This window comes from Perognathus longimembris, chromosome 12 (genome assembly GCF_023159225.1).
Source record: "Perognathus longimembris pacificus isolate PPM17 chromosome 12, ASM2315922v1, whole genome shotgun sequence".
Lineage (NCBI taxonomy): Eukaryota > Metazoa > Chordata > Mammalia > Rodentia > Heteromyidae > Perognathus > Perognathus longimembris.
In genome coordinates this window covers 15212909-15239014 of record NC_063172.1, presented here as the reverse complement: position 1 = coordinate 15239014, position 26106 = coordinate 15212909, and the positions used below count along the sequence as shown (strand labels likewise).

Here is a 26106-nt window from a genome sequence, read left to right as displayed (position 1 = left end):
GTACGTTATGTTCAGTGCACATTCTCAGCAGCATATATTTCTGAAGAATAGCTGTATTGCTTTCGTTTGCTAGCTTTTAAGTTAGCATACTGTTATAGTATTTTTTAACCCAAACCAACATCTTAACTGTTGAAGGTTCTTTTCTCAAACTCAGCATTAAGAGTTAGAACTTACGCACCACATTTAAAAATATCCTTGCAGGGGTTGGTTGGGCTAGAAGAAAATAAAGCAGTGATAGGCCAATAGCCTTCACAAGCTGTCGAACCTCCGTCAGTCCATTTCTTTCCTCTCTTTCCACCTCTTTCTTCATCCAGCCATCTTGCTATTTAAGTGAAAACAAATTTCCATTTTAGTGTTAATGAAGGTATTTAATTTTCCCTTATTCCTCTATCAGTGGTTACTGTGAAAATGTTTGTGGGTCTTTGATTCACAAATACTTTTGATAAATGATCAATGAAAAGATATTTATATTATAATTATCCACAGTACAAACACAAGAAGTTTGTATCTATGTGGGCATACATACCTACATGCATAGATATGTATGTATTTCTAGTGTTGAGGATCCAACCCCAGGGCTTCTTGTGTGCTAGGCAGAAACTCTGCTAATAAGCGACACCCCGAGTCCTGTTTGCATGGATTTTCACCTTAGAACAGGTGGTTCCCTTCCACAGGTATGTGCTATAGATCCTTAGCTTTTATATCACAGCGGAGATGAAGAGGATGTTTTGATAAACCACTAGAAAACAAAAGCTTAATGATTACTTTGCCAATCTCTGAGGCACAATCTTAATGGCACAGCCTTGTTAAATGGAAATCTTACACCAATATTGTAGCGTTCCTCATTTCTTTCTGGACGGAAATTGCCTCAAAGGGCAGAATAATAATTGTGATTTTTTAAAAAATCTTCCCACACTGTTTCTAAAAAGAGTACTGAGAGAGATAAAGAGAGAGAGACAGAGAAGAGAGGAGCATATTGATTCTGGCTCTCTAGAATATCATAAACACATGAAAATGTAGCAATATTATTTAGCAGCATGTGAATATTATTGTTTCATCATTAATTATTGAGGTTCACATATTTTAGAACACACGATTTATTTATTAACATCTGTTGAGCATGAATTTAATATTCTTCCTCAGTAGAAATTATAAAATAAACTGTTGTTAACAGCATAAAATGGCTTTCAAGGCCAAGTATTGTTCTCTACATTTCTATCACCTAAAATACTCCTTGATACTTTAATGCCTAAAAAGTAGTCATTGAATAATTTGGTTCTTTGAAGCATTACCACTTTAATAATATTGGCCTTAGTCTTAAAAATCAAAATGCTCATGAAAGATACATGTAAGAAAACTATATTGTTATTATTCAAAGAACTGAAGTATATATGTCTATACTAATACAGAGATTACTGATACATTTCTGTACTCAGAAGAACAAAGGAAATCTGAGGGAAAAGCTAAAATGGGTTATCATCTATTGTTCTCTGAAACAACGCAGTATTCAGTCATTTTTATTGTGTTTATTCTTTTGGACTTTAATTCTTGTTATCAGATCTGGCAATGCTCAAAGGCTCACATCTAATAAAAACTCTTTTAGCTCAAGAAGTTACTTATCATGTAGTTACATTTTGCACGATTAGAGGGCTTTTTAAAAAGAATTAGAGATGACTGGTTTCTGTTTTCTTGGCCTTGTTTTCTCCCAGGTCTTGCTTTGAACTACATCTTTGAAAATAGCTTTAAACCAGAAGCTGGATCCAGGACCGGAGTCTCCAAAATTGGCATTTTAATCACAGATGGAAAATCCCAAGATGATATTATCCCACCATCCAGAAACCTTCGTGAGTCTGGTGTGGAACTGTTTGCTATAGGTACGTGTCATCTTTACGGTCTTGCTTTCCGCTGGGCTCATCGACACCCCTTGTAAGCTACTATGCAACCCCAAGTCTACAGCTTGCAAAACCAGAGGTCTGGATCTCACAGGCAGACCTATGATGTGAGCCTTGCATCCTGGCCTTTAAAATGAGAACAACACGGGCTGTTTTACGCTAGGTCAGGGTCCCTATGCACGGTAGCAAACATTAACACATTTTGAAAAGCCTAATGTAGCATGCAAAGGTCATGCCCATATCAACTACCTTTTAATTAGTCAGGACTTCCTTTTCAAGGTCACTTTATAGCCCTCGCTCTTCTAGCTGTACAGGGGAAAACTAGTCTACTGTTTTCCAGGAATTGATTCCTGCAGCTTTTTAAAGAAAACATAAAGTGCCAAGTGTTGGAAATTACTGAGCTAAAAGTAATTCTGTAAATCATATTATTATTGAGGGGGGAGAATACCTATGACATACAGCCAGAGTAACTACAAGACACTCACAATTCAACTTTGCTTGTGATTGAGGTGTTGCCTCCCTCCTCCTTTCCCATGACAATAGGAAGGCCTTCTGTTTAGGAGAAACCAGCAAACTTTCTTTTTCAGTAGGAAAAGATAGTGTGATTCTTAAAGTAACACTGAAGTACAAATTAAAATGACACAGCAAATTCAGCATCTGAAGACAGTTAAAACTGGTTTTTAAAAGGGTCCATTTCAACATGTCTTTATACGTTTAATTACTTTTGTTATCAACCTTTGGTCCAACTGAAATGCATTTATGTTATTGCACTTATCAAGAATATGGACTCTGGGGCTGGGGATATAGCCTAGTGGCAAGAGTGCCTGCCTCGGATACACGAGGCCCTAGGTTCGATTCCCCAGCACCACATATACAGAAAAAACGGCCAGAAGCGGCGCTGTGGCTCACGTGGCAGAGTGCTAGCCTTGAGCGGGAAGAAGCCAGGGACAGTGCTCAGGCCCTGAGTCCAAGGCCCAGGACTGGCCAAAAAAAAAAAAAAAAAAAAGAATATGGACTCTGGACACAGTGGCTCAGGCCCGTAATCCTAGCTACTCATGAGGCTGAGATCTGAGGATTGCAGTTCAAAGCCAGCCCAGGCAGGAAGTACATGAATTCTTATTTCAATTAACTGCTTAAAAACTGGACAGTGTCTTTCAAAGTGGTAGAAGATTAGCCATTAGCAAAAAGGCTCAGGGACAGCACTTAGATCCTGAGTTCAAGACCCAGGACTGACAAAAAAAAAAAAAAAGAGAGAGAGAGAAAAGACAAGAATACATTAGATCTCTTCTTCATGAACTTTCTATGAGATATGTTCTTCACCTTGGAGCTATATACCAATTGGGAGAAACTTCTCTGGATACAGTATAAAAATGCAGACTCTCGGGGCCTTTTCTTGTCCTACCAAACTGAAATGTCTAGGGAGAAGAAGGCTAATAATCTGTCTATTAAAATTGTACTAATGTCTGCAGTTTGAAAATATGCTGTAGAGTTGACAATAGCTGATAAACCTATTTGAATAGCTCCTGTGTGTGTGTTGCAAAGTTACCTTCTCTTAGAAAACAAGCTAAAAGCTTCTTGTTTTGCACATTTTATTTAATCAGAAAAGTTTTCTGAGTAGTCTTATTTGGGGGGGGGGGTACGGAGATGGGTTAATTCTTAACACTCTCTAGCCAAGTTTTGAGAACAGTTGCAAAAGCTTTAAAACTTAAGTTCTTCTGCTTCTTTCCCTTATCCTGGCAGCATCTCTAAACAATGAGTCAGTGTAAGCGAGATTACATCTTCTTCAATGCTCATTCCTCTTACGTAACATAGTGATTGACGTTTAACAAGTACCAATATGTAGTTGTGGCATGATCTGGTGCATGAAAGTATCTTAAATTCTCATAAAAGAGAAGTATTTTTTTTAAATAAATGAAGAGTATTATTATGCAGGGATAGAGCTCTGACCAGTACATTAATCTTTCACAGAAAAAGAATAAGTTGTGTGCAAATTTTGCTTTTTTGAGTTATAGCCTTACTCCTTTTGTGTGCACGTGGTTGTGAAAGGGAAGGTAGCTGTTAAACCTCAAAGGAATGCAAGAACCAGCTCATCCAGTTGCAAGAGCCGACTGGGCACATTTTACCCCTTACCGACACCTGTGGGCTCCTATTAATAGCACAAAATGAATCAGAGGCATTTCTGCCACAGAAATTGGCCAATCAACACTGCAAATCAGAGCAGAAACCTGTTGAGTACATTCCTGCAAATTAAATGCACCATCAGCTAAATGACTTTGACTATAACGTTAACAATAATCCTAAAGATAGATGTAAAGCTTAGTCTTGAGGATTGACTTAAGTTGGCTTGGTTTTAACATTTATCACTCTGAAGTTACACAGTACAATTTTTTCAGAGAGATCAATGAGAGAAGACAAAATTCCTTTGACTCATTCTTAGATTTGCTACTCACAATGTGGGTTATAGAATGCTTTGCTCAAGTACTAGTGGATTGTGTACTGTGTGTCAGGCATTGTGGTGGGCGCGAGGACACAAAGATGAGCAAAGAAAAGTCCTTACTAAACACATTCCTTCCAAATTATGATGGCCATTTCCACTCTTTTCCATGCACTGGCAATAGTCAAATTATTTTCAGAATGATATAGAGGAGGAGGAGAATAAGACATTTCAGCTGATCTTTCCTACACTATTCTTGAGTTCAAGCTTTTGAATTTTCACTGAATGCTACTCGAAAGCTTTATTGCCACTAAGCTTATGACTACTGTTTATATCAATGCTGTGATTTAAATGTGCATTTTAAAGTTCTTCAGGCAAGAAAAACAACAGAGATATTTTCAATCTCTTCATCCAAAATGGAAATCTCTGTGAAAGCGTTAAGGGGTTGTTTATGTTTATATTCTCTGCTCTGGTTAATAATAAATGGGTGATTTTTAAAAAGCCAAACTTTAGATGAACTCATCATGTGTGATTTGGCCCCCTCCTGGAAAGCAGCAGTATTTATTATCTTATGACCTCCTAGAGCTCGTTGTTCTGAGACAACTAATGCTTTGTTACTCAATATGTTGAGATTGGAAGATAAATGAATCAGCTCAGCCTGGCAACTGAGAAGTAATTCATGTTGCCCTGGATCGTCTCTCTTCCTCATATCTGAAGTACCTCCTTATAATACCCAGAGATGATTGAAATGATGGGGTTTGTATGAAGAGAAAGGCTCCTTGTTTGCTGGAGTCTGTGGAAGAAGATCCACCTTCACAGTCATAAAACCCAAACTTGGGCATCTCCTTTGGAATTCTAGCTTTCTCTACTCCATCTAACACACCGCCTTCAGAGAGGCACGATAATGTAGGAGAATCCCAGATGTTCACTCATTAGCTGTGCATCATTGAGCAAGCTAATTATCTCTGTGCACGTGTATTCACCTGCAAAGTGGCAGAAAGATAGTGGTCATAAGGGCTCTATGAAATAATGTCTACAAAACAGTTATACAGTGATTGGGGCACACTGAGAAAGCTCTGTCCAACTACGCGGCAGACACTCAGTGTTGTATTTGATCTACTGTCATGGAATTCAGCTGATACTGTGCAGTTCCCCTATTTTCATTAGGAATATTTCAGTGGTCACTAGACAGAAAATGGCATTTGAATATACCAAAGAAAAACCCCTAACATTAAACTCTTCTTTGGCTTAGTGCTATATAGTAATAGTTTCTCATATATATATGTATATATATATATATATATATATATATATATATATTGAATTCTAGAATTTTTTAACTCAGTAAACTGATTTTATAGATCCATAATCTCCTGGATTTCAACCTTCTGAGTACTACAGGAAGGAGCCACCAAGTACCCAGTTGAAACATGTCCTTTTGAAGTAGCAAGGGCTTCCCAGCAGATCCAAGTCTACTACCTCAGGGCGGGGGGAGAGGGTAACTTAAGTACTCTGGATGTAGAAGTCTCAATAGCAAGGTGTCAGAGAGACACAGGCACACAATATCTTCCATTTTATCAACAGTACACAGTATTGCTGGTCACCCTGTTGTGTATATGCTCTTTCTATATACGTATTGGGTAGAATTCAAGCTATTATTTTCTGCTATATAGTCGCTATGGAATTTATACTTTTTACTTTCGGTTAATTTATTTCATGTGCATACTTATTCATTCTCTTGAGATGGGACCTTACTATGGTAGCTAGGCTGATGTCTATTTTCTGGGCTGAGGTGATCCTCTTGTCTCAGTATCCCCTTCCCCTAGTAGGCGGGACTAAAGGTGCCACATCATACGTCTCTCTTGAAAAGAAAAAAAAAAAGTCATTCTTTATGAAAACAACAAGAAAAGGCTTTGGTTGCAGTGGAGGCTGACTGGTGAGATGCTGCTCCCTGCATCCACTCTTTTAGTTCCTATCAATGAGGAATGAACGTTACCACCTTTCCCATTGTCCTCCATGCCAGGGGTGAAAAACGCGGACTTGAATGAGCTGCAGGAAATCGCCTCTGAGCCGGACAGCACTCATGCGTACAACGTTGCGGAATTTGACCTGATGCACACGGTGGTGGAGAGCCTGACGAGGACGGTGTGCTCCCGGGTGGAAGAGCAAGACAAGGAGATCAAAGGTAAGGGAGGCCAGGGAAAAGCCCAGGGACGTGGGCTTCACCACACAGCAAGGCTCCAAGGACTGCAAACATTCTCTGTGTTCCAGGTAAAATTACAGCTCCTTTCCTCACGTCTTTGGAAGACTTGGCTCCTCAGAATACTTAGGGAGCATGAGATGGACGGTCTGGCTTTGTGGCAGGGAAGGAAAGGCCTCTTTAGCCACTGGATTATTTTCTCTACTCTGTTACATTTTATAGCATTAAAAAAAATCAAATATTTAACTTGACGATAACTGTGCATTCACGTACAGTTGTAAGTAATAATACCTATAAAGATCCTCTACCAGTTTGCCCCAATGGTAACACCTTGCAAATCTCCAGTATGATATTAGCAACGTGACACGAGTGACGTGACATACAGTGACGAGACCCAACATGTCCATCACAGGGATGGCTTCTGTTGCCTGCTAATAACCACCTTCACTTTGATCCCTCTTGGTCCTCTTCTTAATCCCTGACAACGACTTTTCTGTTCTTCATTTCTGTTTTCATTAACTTCGAAAGTGTTATATTAATGGAGTTATTCAGTATGAAAATTTGAAGACGGCGAAGTTTTGGTTTCATGTGGAAGGCTGCCTTGAAGGTGCACTCAACTTCTTTTGCGCGTCAGCAGCTCTGTATTTTTTTCTTGGGCTGCCATAGTCCCTGGTATGAATGCCATTGGGTTTCTTTAACCATTCACACATTGAAGGACATCTGGATTCTGTCCAGTTTGGGGCTACTGTGAATAAAGCTGCTGTGATGATTTGTGTATTTGTTCTTGAGTGAACACAAGTTCATACATTCCCTGGAATATTGCCCGGGAGTACAATGGCGGGACTATATCCTACTTGCACGCATGTCTAGTTTAGTTTTCCTTAAGAAACCACCAAATTTAAGAGTGGCTGTAGCATTTTAAATGTTCCCACTAATAATGGATGAGTGACCTGGTTTCTCTAAAACATTTGTTTCACCAGCAATTATTGGTGTTACCATTATTTTTTTAAAGTTTAGCCATGCTGACAATTTCAGTTTTTATTTCTATCATGGCTAATAAGGTCAAATATCTTTTCACATGCTTATTTTTCCATCTGCATGTTCATTTTCTAGTGGCATATTTATTTATTTATTTTTAAATTAAATTTTATTGACAAGATGATGTACAGAGGGGGTGTACGGTTACATAATAAGGTAGTGAGTACATTTCTTGTCATATTTATTACACCCTCCCTCATTTTTCTTTCCCTTCCCTAGTTCAGGTAAGCATAATATACAATATCCAGTGTACCAAAATCATATACAGTAACCATATGGGGTCTAGTGGCATATTTATGTGTGTTAAATATTAGGTAGCAATATTTCTGTGGATTTGTTTCAGGACTGGCTACTTACTACTCTTAGGTCCACTCATCTAACCCTCTTCCAGCAACAGACAGTCTTGATTTACTGTATCCATATAAGTTTTGAAATTAGACAGATGTGAGGTCCTCTATTTTAATTCTTTAATTTTTTTCATTCTTAGTTCCTATTCCAACTAAATATTTGGATAATGTTTGCTGTACAGAAGAACTCACTGGAACTTTGAAAAGAATCACATTAAGTCATTTATCAGTGATCAAATATCAATTGCTAAAGATCAATGAAGAAGAATTTTTTTTTTCATTACTGGAACATCTAGTCCACGTATATATTTCAGACATTCTTTGATTTCTTTCATCAGCATTTTGTGGATTTTACTACTTGCCTATATTACATAACTATGCCCTATACAGGTTCTATTAGAATTGCATTTTAAGTACTTAATGTTGAGTGGTTTTTCAATGTATTTTTAGTTTAACTGTTCACATGTTCCTAGCTTGAAAACAGAGATAAACTTGATGATTGTATGGTTGTCTTGTACACTATGATCCATGATAGGTACTGGGACTCTTCTACTTCTGTCTGATTTCTGTAGTCTCTGATGAGAAATCTGCTGTCACTCACACTGTTTTCCTTCTATGAATAAAGTCCCATTTCTCTCACTGTTTTTAAGACTTTGTTCCTTGTGTTTTCAGAAGTTTGTCTTGTGTGATTTTTTTTTGAGGTAAAATTTCAGGAATTTCAACAAGTACTTTCTTTTTATATAATTTAATTTATTTATTAATTGAACACAATTTTTTTTGACAAGGTGTTGTGCAAAAAAGGTACAGTTACATAGTAGGGCAGTGTGTATATTTCTTGTGATATCTTACGCCCTGTTTTTCTTTCCCTTCTCTAGGTCAGGTAGACATATATACAATATACAATTTATCAAGAACATATACAGTAGCCACGTGGCCAAGCCCAAGAAAATTCGCCTAGGGCTTTAAATGTAATGTCGATATTAGACGATATGTCGATAGTAGACTTATATGAACGTACATACATAGCTTTTGAGCTATTGTATTCCACTGAAAGGTCGATTTTTTTTTTTTTTTTGGCCAGTCCTGGGCCTTGAACTCAGGGCCTGAGCACTGTCCCTGGCTTCTTCCCGCTCAAGGCTAGCACTCTGCCACTTGAGCCACAGCGCCGCTTCTGGCCATTTTCTGTATATGTGGTGCTGGGGAATTGAACCCAGGGCCTCATGTATAGGAGGCAAGCACTCTTGCCACTAGGCCATATTCCCAGCCCCTCCGTCTCCCTTTCTTAACAGTCATATATCAGGGAGATCATGCCCCTTTGTTTTCTGTGTTCTGGGCTTGTCTCACTCAACATTATTTGTTCGAGTTCTGACCATTTCCCTGAAAATAACAATATTTCACCATTCCTAATCGCTATGTAGCATTCCATTGTGTATAGGTACCATATTTTTTGGATCTATTCATCTGTGGAGGGGCATCTGGGTTGTTTCCATATTTTGGCTATTGTGAATTGTGCCGCGATAAACATGGAAGTGCAAATGTCTTTTTGAGATCTTGGGACTTGCTGTTTAGGATAGATGCCTAGGAGTGGTACGGCTGGGTCATAGGGTAGGTCTATATTGAGCTTTTTGAGAAACCTCCATACTGTTCTCCAAAGTGGTTGTACTAATTTGCACTCCCACCAACAATGGAGAAGGGTTCCTCTTTCCCCGCATGCCCTCCAGTATTTGTTGTTGCCTGAGTTCAGAGTATAGGCCATTCTAACTGGGGTGAGGTGGTATCTCAGGGTTGTTTTTATTTCAACAAGTACTTTCTAAGCACTACTTTCTCTTCTTTTGGGACTCAGGGCAGATTTTAGTATTTTGTTATTGCTCCACATATCTTTGAGGCTCCCTTAGTTGTTTTTTAAAGTATGCTTTTAATCAGATCTGGTCATATATATTGCTCTAGCAACTAAGTTCATTGATTTTGTTCTCTGTCCACTCCATTCTGCTGTTGAGCTCAGTCATTAAGGTTTTCTTTTCCTTTTTAAAAATTCTTCAAGATCGCATAGTTTTGAGCTCCCGGACCTCATGCTTGCTAAGTAGGTACTCTCCCACTTCAACCACATCTCCAGCCAGCCATTCAATCAAAAAGAATTTAAAAAATACTTTGTTTCTAAAATTTCCACTTTAAAAAAAATATTGCTTACACCTTTGCTAGTGCTGTCTTTTTCTTTATTTATATTCTTTTGTGCCAGTCCCAGGGCTTGACCTCAGTGCCTGAGAATTTGTGCTCACGATTAGCACTCTCCTACTTGAGTCACAGTTCCATCTGTGGATTTTTGGTGCTTAATTGGAAATCAGAGCCTCACAGACTTTCCTGCCTGGGCTGGCAATGAATGAACTGTGCTTCTCAGATCTCAGCTGCCTGGGTAGCTAGGATTACAGGCATGAGCCACTGGTGCCTTGCGAATGCTTTCTATTTCTCTGTTGAGAGTTTTAATCTTCCTGCTTACTTGTGTGGTATTTCTAATTGTGCATTCCAAGTATTTCATAATGGCCATAACTCCTGACTTAACTGGCTTTCTCTGATACTATTCTGATGGAGGAAGCAGGGACACAGTCTCATTTTGCTAGATAAGTGTACAAGCTCCAAGTTACTGATTTTCCGTTTTTGTTTGTTTAGTATCTTAGGAGTAGATAGCTACTTACTAGCCTACATCAATGAGACTCTATTAATAGAGCAGGAATCCCATCTTATTATTTCCCATAGGGCCTGTACTGACAGTACTGTAGAGTACTGCTGGATAGTGTTGAACATTCCTACTCACCACCAGGTCTCCTGTGATACTATTCTAGCATGAAGATAGGAAGGATTTATTATTATCACTCTAGATTGGATGAAAGAATGAGGATAGAAGTTATGGCCAAGACAGGGTAGAAGTTTGGGCTTCCTATTTCAGCCTTTTCTTACTCGTCAGGCTAGCTTTTTTCTTAGTCCTTTGGCTAGAGAAAGCAGTCTTCATTGGGAAATCATTTGTCCTGCCTATTGATGTTTCTAGGTTGCCAAATGCTTTATCTCATATCATATCTCTCTAAGATATCTCTAAGATATAAGCAAAAGGAAACTCACCACTGTAATATTACTTGACTTCTGTAGTGGCCTCTAGCCGTCTACCTTTTTCTCTTCAATTTCTCTGTCTTTTTATGGTTATCTTATATGTAATTTCCAAAAATTTCAGTCATATATAGAAAGAAGAATAGAGAAAAGTAAGTCTACTCTACCTTCCCAGAAACAAAGTCCCCATGGATTAAAAAAAAATTAATTCACTTTATTGTTACTGTATAGGTGATGTATTGAGGGATTGCAATTACATGAGTCACATAATGAATACATTTCCTTTTGTACAGTGTCTTCGGTTCCCTGATTCTCTCCCAGTCCCTCCCTCCCATCTCTACCCACGAGGAGTATAGTTCACTTTCATCAATGTCCATTGAGCTCCACAGCTGTGCTTTTCCACCCCTTTCCCCTGGAGTTCTGTGCCATCCTCCCCTGCCCTCCTGTAAATATATCCTCATGGATTTTTAATACCTACTTCTTACAGTATGCTTGGCCTGTTACCTACTTTACCAGGGATTTGATTTGAGAAGAAGATGTGGCATTCAAGTCACATTTTAATAATCTGGTATTGTTTTCATTCATTCTTTTTTTTTTTGAGTGTGACATGGTTCTGTTCTGCTTATGTCTTCTCTAGGGATGGGATTTTACATCCAAGCAGAAGGATCATGAACAATTATTCTGAGTTTCAGAGTGAGACTACTTTATATCTTAGCTTTTCACACACACACACACACACACACACACACACACACACACACACACACACACACACACCTCTGCGGTTGACTAGAAAGTATGTAATTGTAATAGTTCCTGGTCACAGTTGGTATTCAAAACTGAGGGGTTTTCACATTACTGTGATTATTTTAAGTCCACTCAGGTAAGTGTCTCTAAAGGTTGAGAAATTTCTAAAGGTGAAATTCCTTATTATCATTTCCTAGTGATTACTTTCAGTCTCTTTTCGTTATTTTGGTTTTAAATTACAGGCATATGTAACATGAGGGGGTTTCGTTGTGATGTTTTCATGCGCAAACACCATATACTTGGAACAAATTCACATCTTATATTCGTCTACAACCCCTTTTTAATCCCATTTTCCACTTCCACATCCCTCATATTCACAGTCATCTGGGACTAGCAGAATCTCTTAAGTTCATAGGAATAACGTTGGGAAAGTGGTTTATTTGGTCTGTTTTCTGAATTTAGCCTCAGCTATTGCCACCATTGGGCCGCCTACGGAACTGGTTACTTCTGAAGTCACTGCCAGAAGCTTTATGGTTAATTGGACACATGCCCCAGGACGAGTGGAAAAATACAGAGTTGTGTATTATCCTACCCGAGGTGGAAAACCAGAGGAGGTAGGAAGGAGACAGTCTTTTCAAGGTGGAAATGTATATGTAGGAGATTATTATGCCACAAATATTTTATAGGACTTTCCTGAAAGACATTTTTACATCCCTATATTTTCTTCCATCTCTTTGGGTTATTGCATTTATGTATTTCTTCCTTTCTCATTCTTCCTGTAAGTAACTTGTGGAATTGTGCTCAGCAGCACATTTCTAACATAATTTATTTTTCTTTTTTTTTAATTGGCAAGTTCTAAAGCAAAAGCTATCAGTAACTAATTAATCTGGCCGGGTTCATTCATCTTTTTTTCTATCTGAGAGCTAGAGAAGACCATGTGCTCCAAGTTAAGTGGTGATATAATGGACTAGGCCTCAAGACTCTGGTGTTGCATGAATGTTTTTAGAGCTTAGTGCAGTTGAAAAGCCATAATAAAGCAGCTGTGGCCAGCATTTTTTCATGGTTTGGCCACCTCAGAAGAGAACTTTTGCCAGATAATGGGACCATCCCATTTCCTACCTTTGATATAGCTCTTCACAGGGAATAAGCTAATGCATGATGAAATCCTCATTTCCTTCTGTTGTTCTAACCTCCATTTGACCTTGGCATGTTGCACAATTTTCTTCTGTACCAGGGAAGGATTTGTGAATTTTTTCCCCTTCAAGTGTTATTGAAGTTGCTTATGGAGCTTTAAATCATCTGCACCAAACAGAGAGAAAAATCAGAGTGCTTCCAAAGGTTCTGTGTTTTTCATGACTGACAAAGCTTTTAAATGCTTTCCAAAGTTCCATGTGAGACGATTTGTGTCTACTATTACTAAATGGATAAGAATAGGATAGCAATAAGCCAGGGAATGATATTTCCATTAGATGTGAATTAATAAATGACCTTGGATATGTTCAACAACATGTGTATCACTTTCTATGGGACCTTGAGAAGAGTTGACAGTGGCAATAGAAATGAGAAGACGTAATGTGTTCTTTAATGAATTGTTTAATTATTATTTAATGAAATGTTCTAGAAGATCTTTTTTGGCCTTTTGTTCTCAATTCTGTATGTGAGATGTCCCTTATTCTCATTTCTTAACCAGGTGGTGGTGGATGGAAGTGTGTCTTCTACTGTATTGAAAAACTTGATGTCTTTAACTGAATACCAGATAGCAGTCTTTGCCATATATGCCCACACTGCTAGTGAGGGCCTGAGAGGGACGGAAACCACGTGTATGTATTGAACTCCACATATCTTCTGGATTGTACAGAGCTGCTCAGGTGGCCTTCCCCAAACTGTGTCAACCAGACTGAGAGATCCCGAATCAAGTTCATAGGATGTAATTGTCATGCTGTATCCAGCACAGCTACATTTTAATAAAGATTTATAGTGGCCACATATTAAAATGGATTTAAAAATAATATCTAGCCGAGCACCAGTGGCTCGCTCATGCCTGTAATCCTAGCTACCCAGGAGGCTGAGGTCTGAGGATTGTGGTTCAAAACCAGCCTGGGCAAGAAAGTCCATGAGACTTTGACCTCCAATAAATAAAACACCAGAAAACTGGAAGTGGCACTGTGGTTCAAAGTGGTAGGGCACTAGCAGTGAGCTAAATATCGCACTTAGGCCCAGAGTTTAAGCCCCACGATTCCTCTTCCCCCCCCAAAAAAAATCTATGCTTTCTTTGGGGGGGATCAACCTTGGTAGTGAAAAATGAAGATTCATAATTTATTTATGAACCAAGAACTAGGAACCAAGAACTGTGCTGATATTTGTCAGGAGATATAAACCAAAGAGCTCTATAGCTTTTCTGTCTAGTATAATATCAAGGAAATGATGTTATGTTAACATTCATTATCCATATTATAGCAATTCAAACAATCTTCTGAACACTTCCCTGGGCATGATCATGATAACACATTACACCTCTCTCTCTTTCTCTCTCTCTCTCGGAATCATGAGAAGAGATAATCTGTTAAAAAGAATCAATCAAGCCAGGCACTGGTATCTCAAGCCTGTAATCCTGGCAATTTAGGTGGCGGAGATCTGAGAATAACAGTTTGAAACCAGCCTAGCCAGGAAGGTCTGTAAAACTATATCTCTAATTAACCACCCAAAAGCCAGAAGTGGAGCTGTGACTCAAGTGGCACAGCCCTAGTTTTGAGTGAAAAAGCTCAGAGACAGGGGCCAGGCCTGAGTGCAAGCCCAAGAACCAGTACCAAAAAGAAAAAACCAAACCAAAAAAACCCAAAGCAAAACAACCAACCAATCATTCTCTATTGTTACACCGAAAGTATATTTTAGTCTAGTAAGGGGGTGGAGCTGCAAACCAGGCACCTGGGAACAAGTTAGTGCTTTGAAGTGCTATAGATATACCATTAAAAATATGCACAAGGAGCTACAAGTGTGAGCAAAGTCCTGAACATGACAATATGGCTAGAAAACTGAGGTCACATTATGAAGGAGCTAGAATTATACTTGACAACAACGAGTCATGCTTTTTTTTTTTTTTAACTAGTCTGGAAGTCAAGGTCTTGCAATTTGTCCTAAGCCTATACTCTCTAACCCCCACATAGGACCAATCTTGCGTGTTGGTTATTCCATTCTCAAGGTCTCTTCTAAATGACTGAACCTTTAAAAGAGTCTCGTCTTGCAGATGCTTTACCCATGGCTTCAGATCTCGAACTGTATGATGTGACTGAGAATAGTCTTCGTGTCAAATGGGACGCAGTGCCCGGGGCCACAGGATACCTGATCCTCTATGCTCCTCTCACAGAGGGTCTTGCTGGGGATGAAAGAGAGGTAACTCCTGCCATCTTCTATAGTCTTCGAATTTCTCTGTGTGTATGTGTGTATGTGTGTGTGTGTGCGTGTGTGTGGGTACACACCAGTACTGGTGCTTGAACTCAGGGTTTCATGTTTTTCCTTGGCTTGTTTTGCTCAAGGCTGGCACTTGGTCACTTGAGCCACAGCTCTACGTCTGGCTTTTTGCTGGTTATCTGGAGATAAGAAGTCTTACAGGGGCTGGGGATATAGCCTAGTGGCAAGAGTGCCTGCCTCGGATACACGAGGCCCTAGGTTCGATTCCCCAGCACCACATATACAGAAAACGGCCAGAAGCGGCGCTGTGGCTCAAGTGGCAGAGTGCTAGCCTTGAGCGGGAAGAAGCCAGGGACAGTGCTCAGGCCCTGAGTCCAAGGCCCAGGACTGGCCAAAAAAAAAAGAAGTCTTACAGATTTTTCTACCTGGGCTGGCTTTGAACTGATTCTCAGATCTCAGCCTCCTGAGTAGTTAGGATTGCAGTTGTGAACCACCAGTGCCCAGCATTTGATTTTCTTAGGACAAGTGATTTTATTACAAAAATTGAATATGTAGCACTTAGAAATGTCAGATTGGTAAAAAGAGAACAAAGACATAAAATCCTATTACCTACAAAGGCTTGCTAACGTTTAGTTAAATCTTTTTTCAATGCATTTGAATATAACAGATGATAACATTTTTGAAGCCTGCTTATTTTTTTTTCATTTTTTTACAGATGTTTCTATACTATTAAAGAATACTTTAAGCAGTCATTTTATGCAGCCATCGTATTTCACTGTTGGTTTGCTCAGATTGTGTGTAATTAACTTCAGGTTATTGAACATAGCGATAGCTTATATAAATAATACTTAGCATTCTTAACATTCTTACCCTTTATCTTTGTATGATTGTCCAGCTATTTCCTTAGAATAAATTCCCAGAAGTAGAGTACTTTTTCAAAGGTTATATAAATTATTAAAGCTTGCACTAGATATTACCAAATGGCTCCAAGAGAAAGTTTATATAATTTATTTTACCATGTACTGTTCAGAAGTGACCCATACATGTTGAATTAAAAGCTGTTCTTACTCATTTGAAAGGGAGATTTTAAAAAATCTTGTTGGTATGATATTTAGCATTTATTCTAATTTAAGCTATGAATATTTGACTCTCAAATGATTATTTCAGTCATTTTGAAAGTCACTTGGTACTGGAGAAGTTTGAAACTTGATTTTTCGGACATAGCCTAAAAGCTGCCTCTGATAACTGAGATCCTTAGGGTCAAAAATAGGCAAATCTGTGGCTGGGAATATGGCATAGTGGTAAGAGTGCTTGCCTCGTGTACATGAAGAACTGGGTTCGATTCCTCAGCATCACATATACAGAAAATGGCCAGAAGTGGCGCTGTGGCTCAAGTGGTAGAGTGCTAGCCTTGAGCAAAAAGAAGCCAGGGCTCAGTGCTCAGGCCCTGCGTCCAATGCCCAGGACTGGCAAAAAACAAAACAAAATAAAAAATAGGCAAATCTTAGTATTCAGGGGAAAGGATTCATGACATGGTTTCTCTTATTTCAAAGTTTAGACAACCGTTCCCCATCCCACTTGCATTTAAAGTTGATCTGGATTATTCTGGCAGAAGAAAGACTCAAAAGTGTTTCTGGAAAAGATGTTCATCTTTACTAAAATAGAGAGAAAGAAAACTTAGAGGGTTACGAGTTTGCAACCAACAGATTAGCAAAACCTTTTTGAAGTCTGATAATGTGATGCAGTTGATGAACGTGTAGAAGTATAATCACTCCTCTGTTGTGGTTGGCAACTACCTTGGAAAGTGTTTTGAAATACGAGGTTGAAGCTAACTACTTTCAAAGAATAGGGAATCATCTTGAAAGAATTCTCAATGCAAATACTTGGCTGGAATAGGACATGTCAGACAATCATCGTGCTCATCAATAGAGGAGTGGAAGGCAGTAGAATATTTATATTGAAGAATTCCAGAGAGTAATTAGTTAGTAATGTTGACTCTTTCCCTGTGTATCAGCATGGATAAATCTTAAAGCATAAAAATGACAGAGGGAAAAAATCCACAAATTGTAAAAATAAAAATTGTGTTGATATGGTCATATTTATATATTTATGGTTAAATGTTATAAGACTATTGTCAGGTGCACACATACAAATAAGGAAGTAAAACCATAGAACAATAAGATAGATCAATATTAGTACAGAAGTGCTAAACTGATGTATGAGAAAGAGTGTTTGCCTGCTCTATTAGTTCTTTCTAAAGTACAAAAATCTAATATTTGTTAAATTCGAGTAATGGATGTTAGGTGTATCATGTTTTTGTATATCTATATTGTATATGTTGAGATAGTTCAGAACTTAAAAAAATTCTTTTTGTTTGTGATGGGGCTTGAATTCATGGCCTGAGAGCTATCTTTGAGCTCTTTGCTCAAGGCTAGCAGTTTACCACTTTGAACCACAGCTCCACTTCTGGTTTTCTGGTGGTTAATTGACGATAGTTTCATTGACTTTCCTGCCTGGGTTGGCTTGAAGCCATGATCCTCAGATCTCAGCCTCCTAAGTAACTAAAAATTTAACTTGAGAAAGACACAGTCACATGATTGGAGACTATGGAGATTCCCCCCGCCCCCGCCCCTTTCAGGAATATAAAGGTAGCTGGACACATGACTGGCACTCCCTTGTCACACATTTGAGATTATTGTCTGGTATGACCAACTCCAAAGGTCAGAAAAGTTATCCTTGAATCAAATCGCTGATTTGGATGTCAACATAGACTTTTTTACCCTGAATCTCGGAAGACACTTGCAGTCCAGATCCTCTTCTCATGTGGTGGTAAAAGTGACCCCACCTAAAGCCAACTTGAAGCAAACACTGGGCATCCAGCCCGAGGACTGGTTGGAATTAGCAAGTAGTGACAGGCGCTCGTTGGGCCCTGCTTCCAAGGCTCATGTCTCTAAAGAACATTTTTTAAAATTTAATTTCATTGTCAAGGTGTTGTACCGAGTGGTTACAGTTACATACCCAAGGTAGTGGGTACATTTCTTGTCAAACTTGTTACCTCCTCCCTCATTTCTCTCTCACCTTCCCTCCTCCCCAGTTCCCCCTCTCTCCCCCAGAGAACATTTTTGATTCAATGCCATGGCCACTGTTCTAGGGACCTGATACACAACACTGCTGGTCATTGATCCAGATGAAAGTGCTATCTCAAGGCAGCAGACACAGGACATCCCATTTCATAGGGTTTTGTGTTAAACACTGCTAATGAACTGCAATGGCAGACAAAAGTTATAGCTGAATCCTGTGAAGTGAGGTAAGCCAAGCTCAGAGAGATGAACAACATATGTTTTCTCTAATGCAACAGAAGTTAGATCTAAAATGTACTGGGATATGACAAATGATACAGGATTCTGGATATTCACATCTAGTGAGCCCAAAAGAGGATACTTTTAGGAGAGACTCATAAAGATGCAATGCCTAATTGTCTTGCCATATTTACATAAAGTAATACACATACTGACATGAACTGCAAGATATAGAGACAGAAGACTGCTTTTTCTTTTTCTTTTTTTGGTAGTTTTTGATGATTCTAATTTACCTTATGCAGGAGAATGGGGAAAAGGGTACAGAACTTGGGGGAAAAGGGGTGAAAAAATGCAGTTGTGGAGCTCATTGGACACTGAGGAAAGTGAATTGTACAACTCATGGGTGGAGACGGGAGGGAGGGACTAGGAGAGAATGAAGGAACCGAAGACACTGTATGAAAAGAAATGTACTCATTACCTTACTCATGTGATTGTTATCCCTCTGTACAACACCTCTATAATAACAGCCAAGTAAATTTAAAAAATGTTGTAACTGAAGCCTATTTGATAAAAGGATTATGAGAAGATGTAAGTGTAATCCATAAAAATCTCACCTTTCTTCGACTCTACTCTGCTCAGTAGAAATAATAACTGGTAGATGAGTTAATGATGTGTGTTGTTTTCAGATGAAAATTGGAGAGACTCACACAGACATCGAGTTGACTGGATTGTTCCCCAATACAGAATACACAGTCACAGTGTATGCCATGTTTGGAGAAGAGGCCAGTGACCCTGTTACAGGACAAGAAACCACACGTGAGCAAGATGGTCATGCAGAGGAAATCCTATAACTAAAGTCCATGGGATTCTGACTTAGAAATACCAGCTTAGGTTGAAACTTAGAAAAGAGCTCATTGTAACATAGGAAATTTTATACTCTCCTGAGGGACAGGAAATCACTTTCTTCTGTTTTGTATTGTTGTGAGTGATAGGGATGCTGACATTAAACTTTAGCATCTTCCAGGTAGTTCCACCAGGGTCTTGTCCCAGTCCAAAAGCTAGAACACAAGAGGGATGGAGAACTCTGGAAGGGCTGGGATTAAAATCAATATGAGGGCTGGGAATATGGCCTTTTGGTAAAGTCCTCACCTCATATACATGAAGCCCTGGGTTCGATTCCTCAGCACCACATATATAGAAAAAGCCAGAAGTGGCACTGTGGCTCAAGAAACAGAGTGCTAGCATTAAGCAAAAAGAAGCCAGGGACAGTGCTCAGGCCCTGAGTTCAAGCCCCAGGACTGGCAACAAAAACAAACAAACAAAAAAATAAAATCAATATGAGTTTATTCCAATGTTTTTAAATCAAGTAAAACTTTTATTGGAAAGGCTAGTTTTTGCTATTTTACTTTAGCATTTTATTATTCATTCATTCATTTATTTGTTATCTTTAAGTAGTTGAACAAAGGTATTTCAAGTCAACATGTCAGTTTGTGAGTTCGGTGCATCTTGATCAATGTCACCTCTTTTAATCATTCTTCCACGTTTCTCCCAACCCCACATCTCCCCTTCATGTACCAGGTATTTCATTTTGTTTTATTGTTGATTTTATTTTATTTTGCTTACAGTGATGGGGAATGAACTAGGTTTACTATTGAGCTACATTTTTGGCCCTAAGGTTAATTGCAACGAATTGTGGGAAATTCACAATATTTTCAAGAAATATATGCATTTATTTATTTTGGAAAATATGATCTTTTGGAACGTAAGAAAATATAAGAAGAAGAGGACGCCAGGGTGACTCCATAGTTTTGGGTTTGAGTGGTGAGAAACAGGATTTTTTGTTCACGGGGGACAAGACTGAAGGAAAGGGGTGGTCCATTTTTTTTTTACAGATTGGTTGGAGGTGCCTGGTAGAAATCTATCTGGAGGTGGCAGAGGGCATCATCCTCATTGTACACATGGACAGTTGTGGAGCTGAGAAATAAAGGCAGAGAAAAATCACTTAAATCTTTGTGGTAGTATCAGGGCTTGGACTCATGTTCTTGCTGGGCTTTCTTGCTCATAGCTAGCACTCTTATCACTTTTGCTACATCTCTTATCCAGCAATGTGCTGATTCAATAGAAATGAAGTCTTGAAAACTTTTCTGCCTAAGCTGGGTTTGGCCAGTAATCTTAGAGATCTCAGCCTCCTGGATAGGTAGGATTATAGATGTGATACACCAAATCTTACTTATTTGTAAGCAAATTGAACTTAATTATTGCAAACTATCCTTATAAGGACAATATCTTCTTGGTTAATTAGACAACATGATTGGTTTTTGAGATAGTTCACTGGTCACTTCAGGATTTCAATTATCTGGGTGAGTTTTGCTCCTATGAAATAGCTCAGAAGTTGAAGATGCTCTGTGTGTGTGTGTGTGTGTGTGTGTGTGTGTGTGTTTTACAACTATGCTATTTAATATCTTAATTATATTCCATTCCATTTACTGCTCAGTACCTTTATCACCACCAAGAAATCTGAGAATCTCCAATGTTGGCTCTACAAGTGCTCGATTAAGCTGGGACCCAGCATCGAGAAAGATCAGTGGTTACCGAATTGTATATACCAGTGCAGATGGCACCGAAATCAACGAGGTATGTTGTGGAACATAGTATGTGTTTTCCAGATTGTTGTGTATTTATTATTTATGGCAGCATAACAACACTTACTACATATTTATTTTCCCTCAGAGCACCTGTGAGTCAGGAGTTGGAGCTTGAATATGTAGTTTGGGGAGGAGGTACAAGTGGAGTGATAGCCTGACAGTGGCATTACCTCGATGGCTTCCTTACCCCTTTGTCTGGAGTTTGCTGGGGAATACGGGAGCAGCTGGCAGCTGGAGCACATCTGTCTGTCTCCCCGTAGACTCCTCTCATGCGGCCTGCTGCATGCCAGTTTCAAGAGCATTGGCTCAGGAGTTCTGTGACATGTGATCAAAAGGAAAGGGTACAAGCTCTGTCCTCAGGAATGGCCTGGACTTACAAAGTGTTTAATATCATCACCTCTGCCATATTCCATTGTGGGAGATATCACAAGCCCATGCCTGGATTCAATATAGGGAGAAACACAGATTGTACCTTTGGGGGAGCCTGTCAGTCACATAAGGGGAACAGATAGGATGGGTGATACATGTGGTTATGGCCAGCTCTGGAGCTATGTTCTGTCTGCCATGGCAGATGGCAACAGAGGATAAAGCAGTTACATGGAAAATTCAAACCAGAAATACAGCCAGTATTGTCCAGTTTATCTCTTGGCTTCTGAGTAGGCTGGTACCTTAAAAACGTTTAAGTTGGGTGCTAAGCGGCTCCTGTCTGTAATGCTAACTACTCAGGAGGCTGAGAACTGGGGATTACAATTCAAAGCCAGCCCAGGCAGGAAACCCATGAAATTCTTATCTCTAATTAACCACCAGAAAACTGGAAGTGGAATTTCTGACACAAGGGGTAGAGCACTAGCGTTGAACAGAAAAGCTCAGAGACGAGAGCACCAGGACTGGTACAACACACACACACACACACACACACACACACACACACACACCCCTCAAACCTCCAAATTCTATTTTAAAGAGTGTAAAATTCATTAATAATTCAGTTTTTATGTAGGGAGATACTTTTTATGTAGGGCGATACTATTATGAGTATAATGACTAATACTTTCATAAATTCTTTCCTTGGAAATATGCTTTAGCAAGATAGCAAGGTTATTATTTTTTCCTTATCTTGGTCCAAGAAGCTAAGATAAAGAGAGAACTATGTTGGATGACATCATTTCTATTTTCTGATGAAAGAATGCAAGCATTTTCTTATGCAGAGACAAACCTTTTCCCTACAATTAAATCCATTTAATATTTTATAGAATGCACCCTCATGGGGCATATCATGTAATGGATGGTCAATAAGTACACATTTGCTAAACTATATGGTTCATTACCTTTCATAAATCCAGAATAATTCTGGCAAGTCTAGGACTATTGAGACTTGTCAACACTGGCTTTGTTTTTGAAGCCAGGAGTTTGGAACAGAACAAAGATTGAAATAAGAACCACTAGGCTATAGGTGTTTCTTGTCACCAGTAATGAATAAGCTACTTATCCAAGCATTGCACTTGGCTCTGTAGGAAGATCAGGTAGACAATTCAAATGAACAAAGCATGCCATTACATGTGTAGAAACAGATACACCCACAAAGAAATACACTCTAGCCTGTTTTTCTTGAAACATAAAGATAACTTAGATTATATTTTACATTTCCATTTTGGATATATAGATGTTATCTATTTATTTATTTATTTATTTTGTCAGTCCTGGGCCTTGGACTCAGGGCCTGAGCACTGTTCCTGGCTTCTTTTTGCTCAAGGCTAGCACTCTGCCACTTGAGCCACAGCGCCACTTCTGGCCATTTTCTATATATGTGGTGCTGGGGAATCGAACCCAGGGCTTCATGTATACTAGGCAAGCACTTCTGCCACTAGGCCATACTCCCAGCCCCTATAGATGTTATATAGAAATTATTTTCCATAAAAAAGAGATCAGCATAGGTGAGGGCAGTCAGATCGTAGGACTCTGGGAGAATCACCAGAGACTTCTATATTTTACAAAAATGATCAATTGAAAAAATATCAAATAACTACTGGGTGCTGGTGGTTCATGCTTGTAATGCTAGCTACTCAGTAGGCTGAGATTTGAGAACTGCAGTTCAAAGCCAGATAGGGCAGGAAAGTCTGTGAAGACTCTTTATCTAAGAATAATCCTATCTAAGAGTCTATGAGACTCTTATTTCCAATTAACTACTTAAAGAGCTGGGAGTGGAGCTGTGGCTCACTAGCCTTGAGCACAAAACGTCCAGGACAGCATCTAAGCCCTTAGTTTAAGCCCTATGACCAAGATAAAAAACAATCAAACAACCAAAACAATGTGGGCTGGGAATATGGCCTAGTGGCAAGAGTGTTTGCCTCGTATACATGAAGCCCTGGGTTCGATTCCCCAGCACAACATATATAGATAGCGGCCAGAGGTGGCGCTGTGGCTCAAGTGGCAGAGTGCTTGAGCAAAAAAGCCAGGGGCTGGCAATAAACAAAAACAACCAAAACAATGTAATATCTATATTTATCAATAAATACTTGTTCATCATGAACCCTCCTCTGTAGTAAGTTTTGATAAACCAAAAATATACTTCAGTATATATTTAGCAATTATATTTATAATCATAATCAGATGCTAAAAAGATTAACTATTATCTTTACCCATTCAAGCTGCTATAGAAAATTATATTAGATGGAGTCAGTTATAACCAGAAATTTATTATTCACAGTTCCAGAGGATGAGAGTGCAAAATCGAGGCACTGGTAGAATCTATGTCTGGTGAGAAGATGTATTCCTCATAGCTGATACCTTCTTCCTGTGTTTTCATGGTAGAAGAGGCAGACAAATCTCATGTGTTCTCTTTTTATTATTATTATTATTTTTAAGATTCTAATGGACTTACCAGCCCAGGCTGGCTTTGAACCACGATCCATATATATATATATATTTTTAATTTTTTTAATTTTTTTTTTTTTGGCGAGTCCTGGGCCTTGGACTTGGCCTGAGCACTGTCCCTGGCTTCTTTTTGCTCAAGGCTAGCACTCTGCCACTTGAGCCACAGCGCCACTTCTGGCCATTTTCTGTATATGTGGTGCTGGGGAATTGAACCCAGGGTTTCATGTATAGTGGCAAGCACTCTTGCCACTAGGCCATATCCCCACCCTACATGTGTTCTCTTATATGAGGACTAATTCCTCATGACCTAATCATCTTTCAAAGCCCTCATCCCTTAGTTTTAGTACGTTGGAGATTAGGAGTTTCTGTGAATTTGATTGTGTGGAAGAAAGGCACAGTCTTTAAGAGCTTTGTAGCTCTTATGGCCTCTTTTAGTATGGTGTGCCATTTATTTCTGCAAGGAATGGCCTCAGGCTTGGCTAATATATTTGTTGCAATTATATGTATGCCTCTTTTTAAAAAAAATTATTGTAAAGGTGACATACAGAGGGGTTACAGTTACTTGAACCAGGTAATGAGTACATGTCCTGTGCTTCTTTTTGTAGTGAAGAGTGAAGCTCAGTCTTTAGCATTTGTTATCTCTGGTTTGTCTTGGTTTGGGAAATTAGAACTTTACAAAAGCAAATGCCAGTAAAGCATGAGTTATCAGACACGGACATGATGCTGTGTTATATAACACTTACTGTGATAGAATTGGGGAAGTTCACAAACATGATGAAGGATTAAATGTTGCCATTTGAGTTTTATAAAGTCAAAGGTTGCAGTTTCTATCAGTGGTGAATCTCAGCCCAGCCTAAAGTGAAGAATAGCCGCTCCTTCCCACCTACCTGTCCCCATCTCTCCCCAAGCGAGGCTGAGGTTAAGCTTTTAGCTAGACTGCTCATAAAATTACCCTCAAAAACAGCTGCAAAGCAATGAGATCGTGGCAATTTGTGATCATTTCATCAAGTTCTTTTACGTCTTAAAAGTACTACCAACAAAGTCAGTTCAAAAACTAGCAATTTAAAAGTATTGTAATGAATACAAATAAAAATAAATGATAGAAGTTTGTTTTTTGTTTTTGTGTGAAATTACCGGTGTTGACATTATATCAACTTTGGTCTGTCTAGTACCTAGTAAGATGCTGTAATAAGTATTTGTTCTCTTTTAGCAGATCCACATGCTGGACTAATCACTAAGGGCTAAGAATTATTTAGCAGTGCACATTATCATTCTCTGGTTCAGAATGAAATGACACATATTTCCATCAGTATTGCTGTGTAGCTCAGCTTACACAACAGCCCTTGATTATGCAGCGTGGGGCTAGTTCCTGTGCAGCTCTGCGCTCTGCCGTGGGGTGTGAGCTGAGGCGACTCTTGCCTCCCACTGGGAGTTCAGTGGGCCAGGATGACTTCATTTCTGGCTGGCATCTCAGCGGTTTCTTTCCTCAAGTGTGGCTCAGGGTTACAGGATGGTGAAATGGAAGTTCCTCTCCTCGGCTAGCACTTTGTTTTTAGACATACAGTTAAATGCTTCGAGTTGAATAAGAGTTCTGGATCTGCTCTTGTAGTTTAGATGAGCTCTTTTCTTTCTTTCTTTCTTTCTTTCTTTTTTTTTTTTTTTTTTTTTTAGCTCATTTAAACAAGTTGCTGGTGTCGCTATCTTCATTTTTTTTTGGCCAGTCCTGGGCCTTGGACTCAGGGCCTGAGCACTGTCCCTGGCTTCTTCCCGCTCAAGGCTAGCACTCTGCCACTTGAGCCACAGCGCCGCTTCTGGCCGTTTTCTGCATATGTGGTGCTGGGGAATCGAACCTCGGGCCTCGTGTATCCGAGGCAGGCACTCTTGCCACTAGGCTATATCCCCAGCCCGCTATCTTCATTTTTATTTACTTTATTCACTCAAAAACTACAATTAAACCGAATGATGAAGAAACTAAACAAGGACCCGCCCTCAATGAATTTAACACTACTTAGGAGACAGACAGTAAACAAATAAAAGAAAATAAATTCAGGTGCAATTTGTGTCACAGAGAGAACAACAAAAACAGCTTAGAAAATAGCCCAACTGGCTGGGCACCACATTATAAC

General features: G+C 39.2%; 1 protein-coding gene across 5 annotated transcripts in view; it reads left to right on the top strand.

Annotated features, from left to right (window-relative positions):
* Col14a1 (collagen type XIV alpha 1 chain) overlaps positions 1 to 26106 on the top strand; it is a 176445-nt gene that overhangs the window by 43256 nt on the left and 107083 nt on the right. For all 5 annotated transcript variants that reach the window (XM_048358765.1, XM_048358762.1, XM_048358764.1 and 2 more), the window contains exons 8-14: positions 1710 to 1874; positions 6350 to 6511; positions 12217 to 12368; positions 13445 to 13574; positions 14999 to 15144; positions 19148 to 19277; positions 20956 to 21095. In XM_048358765.1, coding sequence (XP_048214722.1) covers positions 1710 to 1874; positions 6350 to 6511; positions 12217 to 12368; positions 13445 to 13574; positions 14999 to 15144; positions 19148 to 19277; positions 20956 to 21095 — 1025 coding nt within the window. The remainder of the gene's footprint in view (positions 1 to 1709; positions 1875 to 6349; positions 6512 to 12216; positions 12369 to 13444; positions 13575 to 14998; positions 15145 to 19147; positions 19278 to 20955; positions 21096 to 26106) is intronic.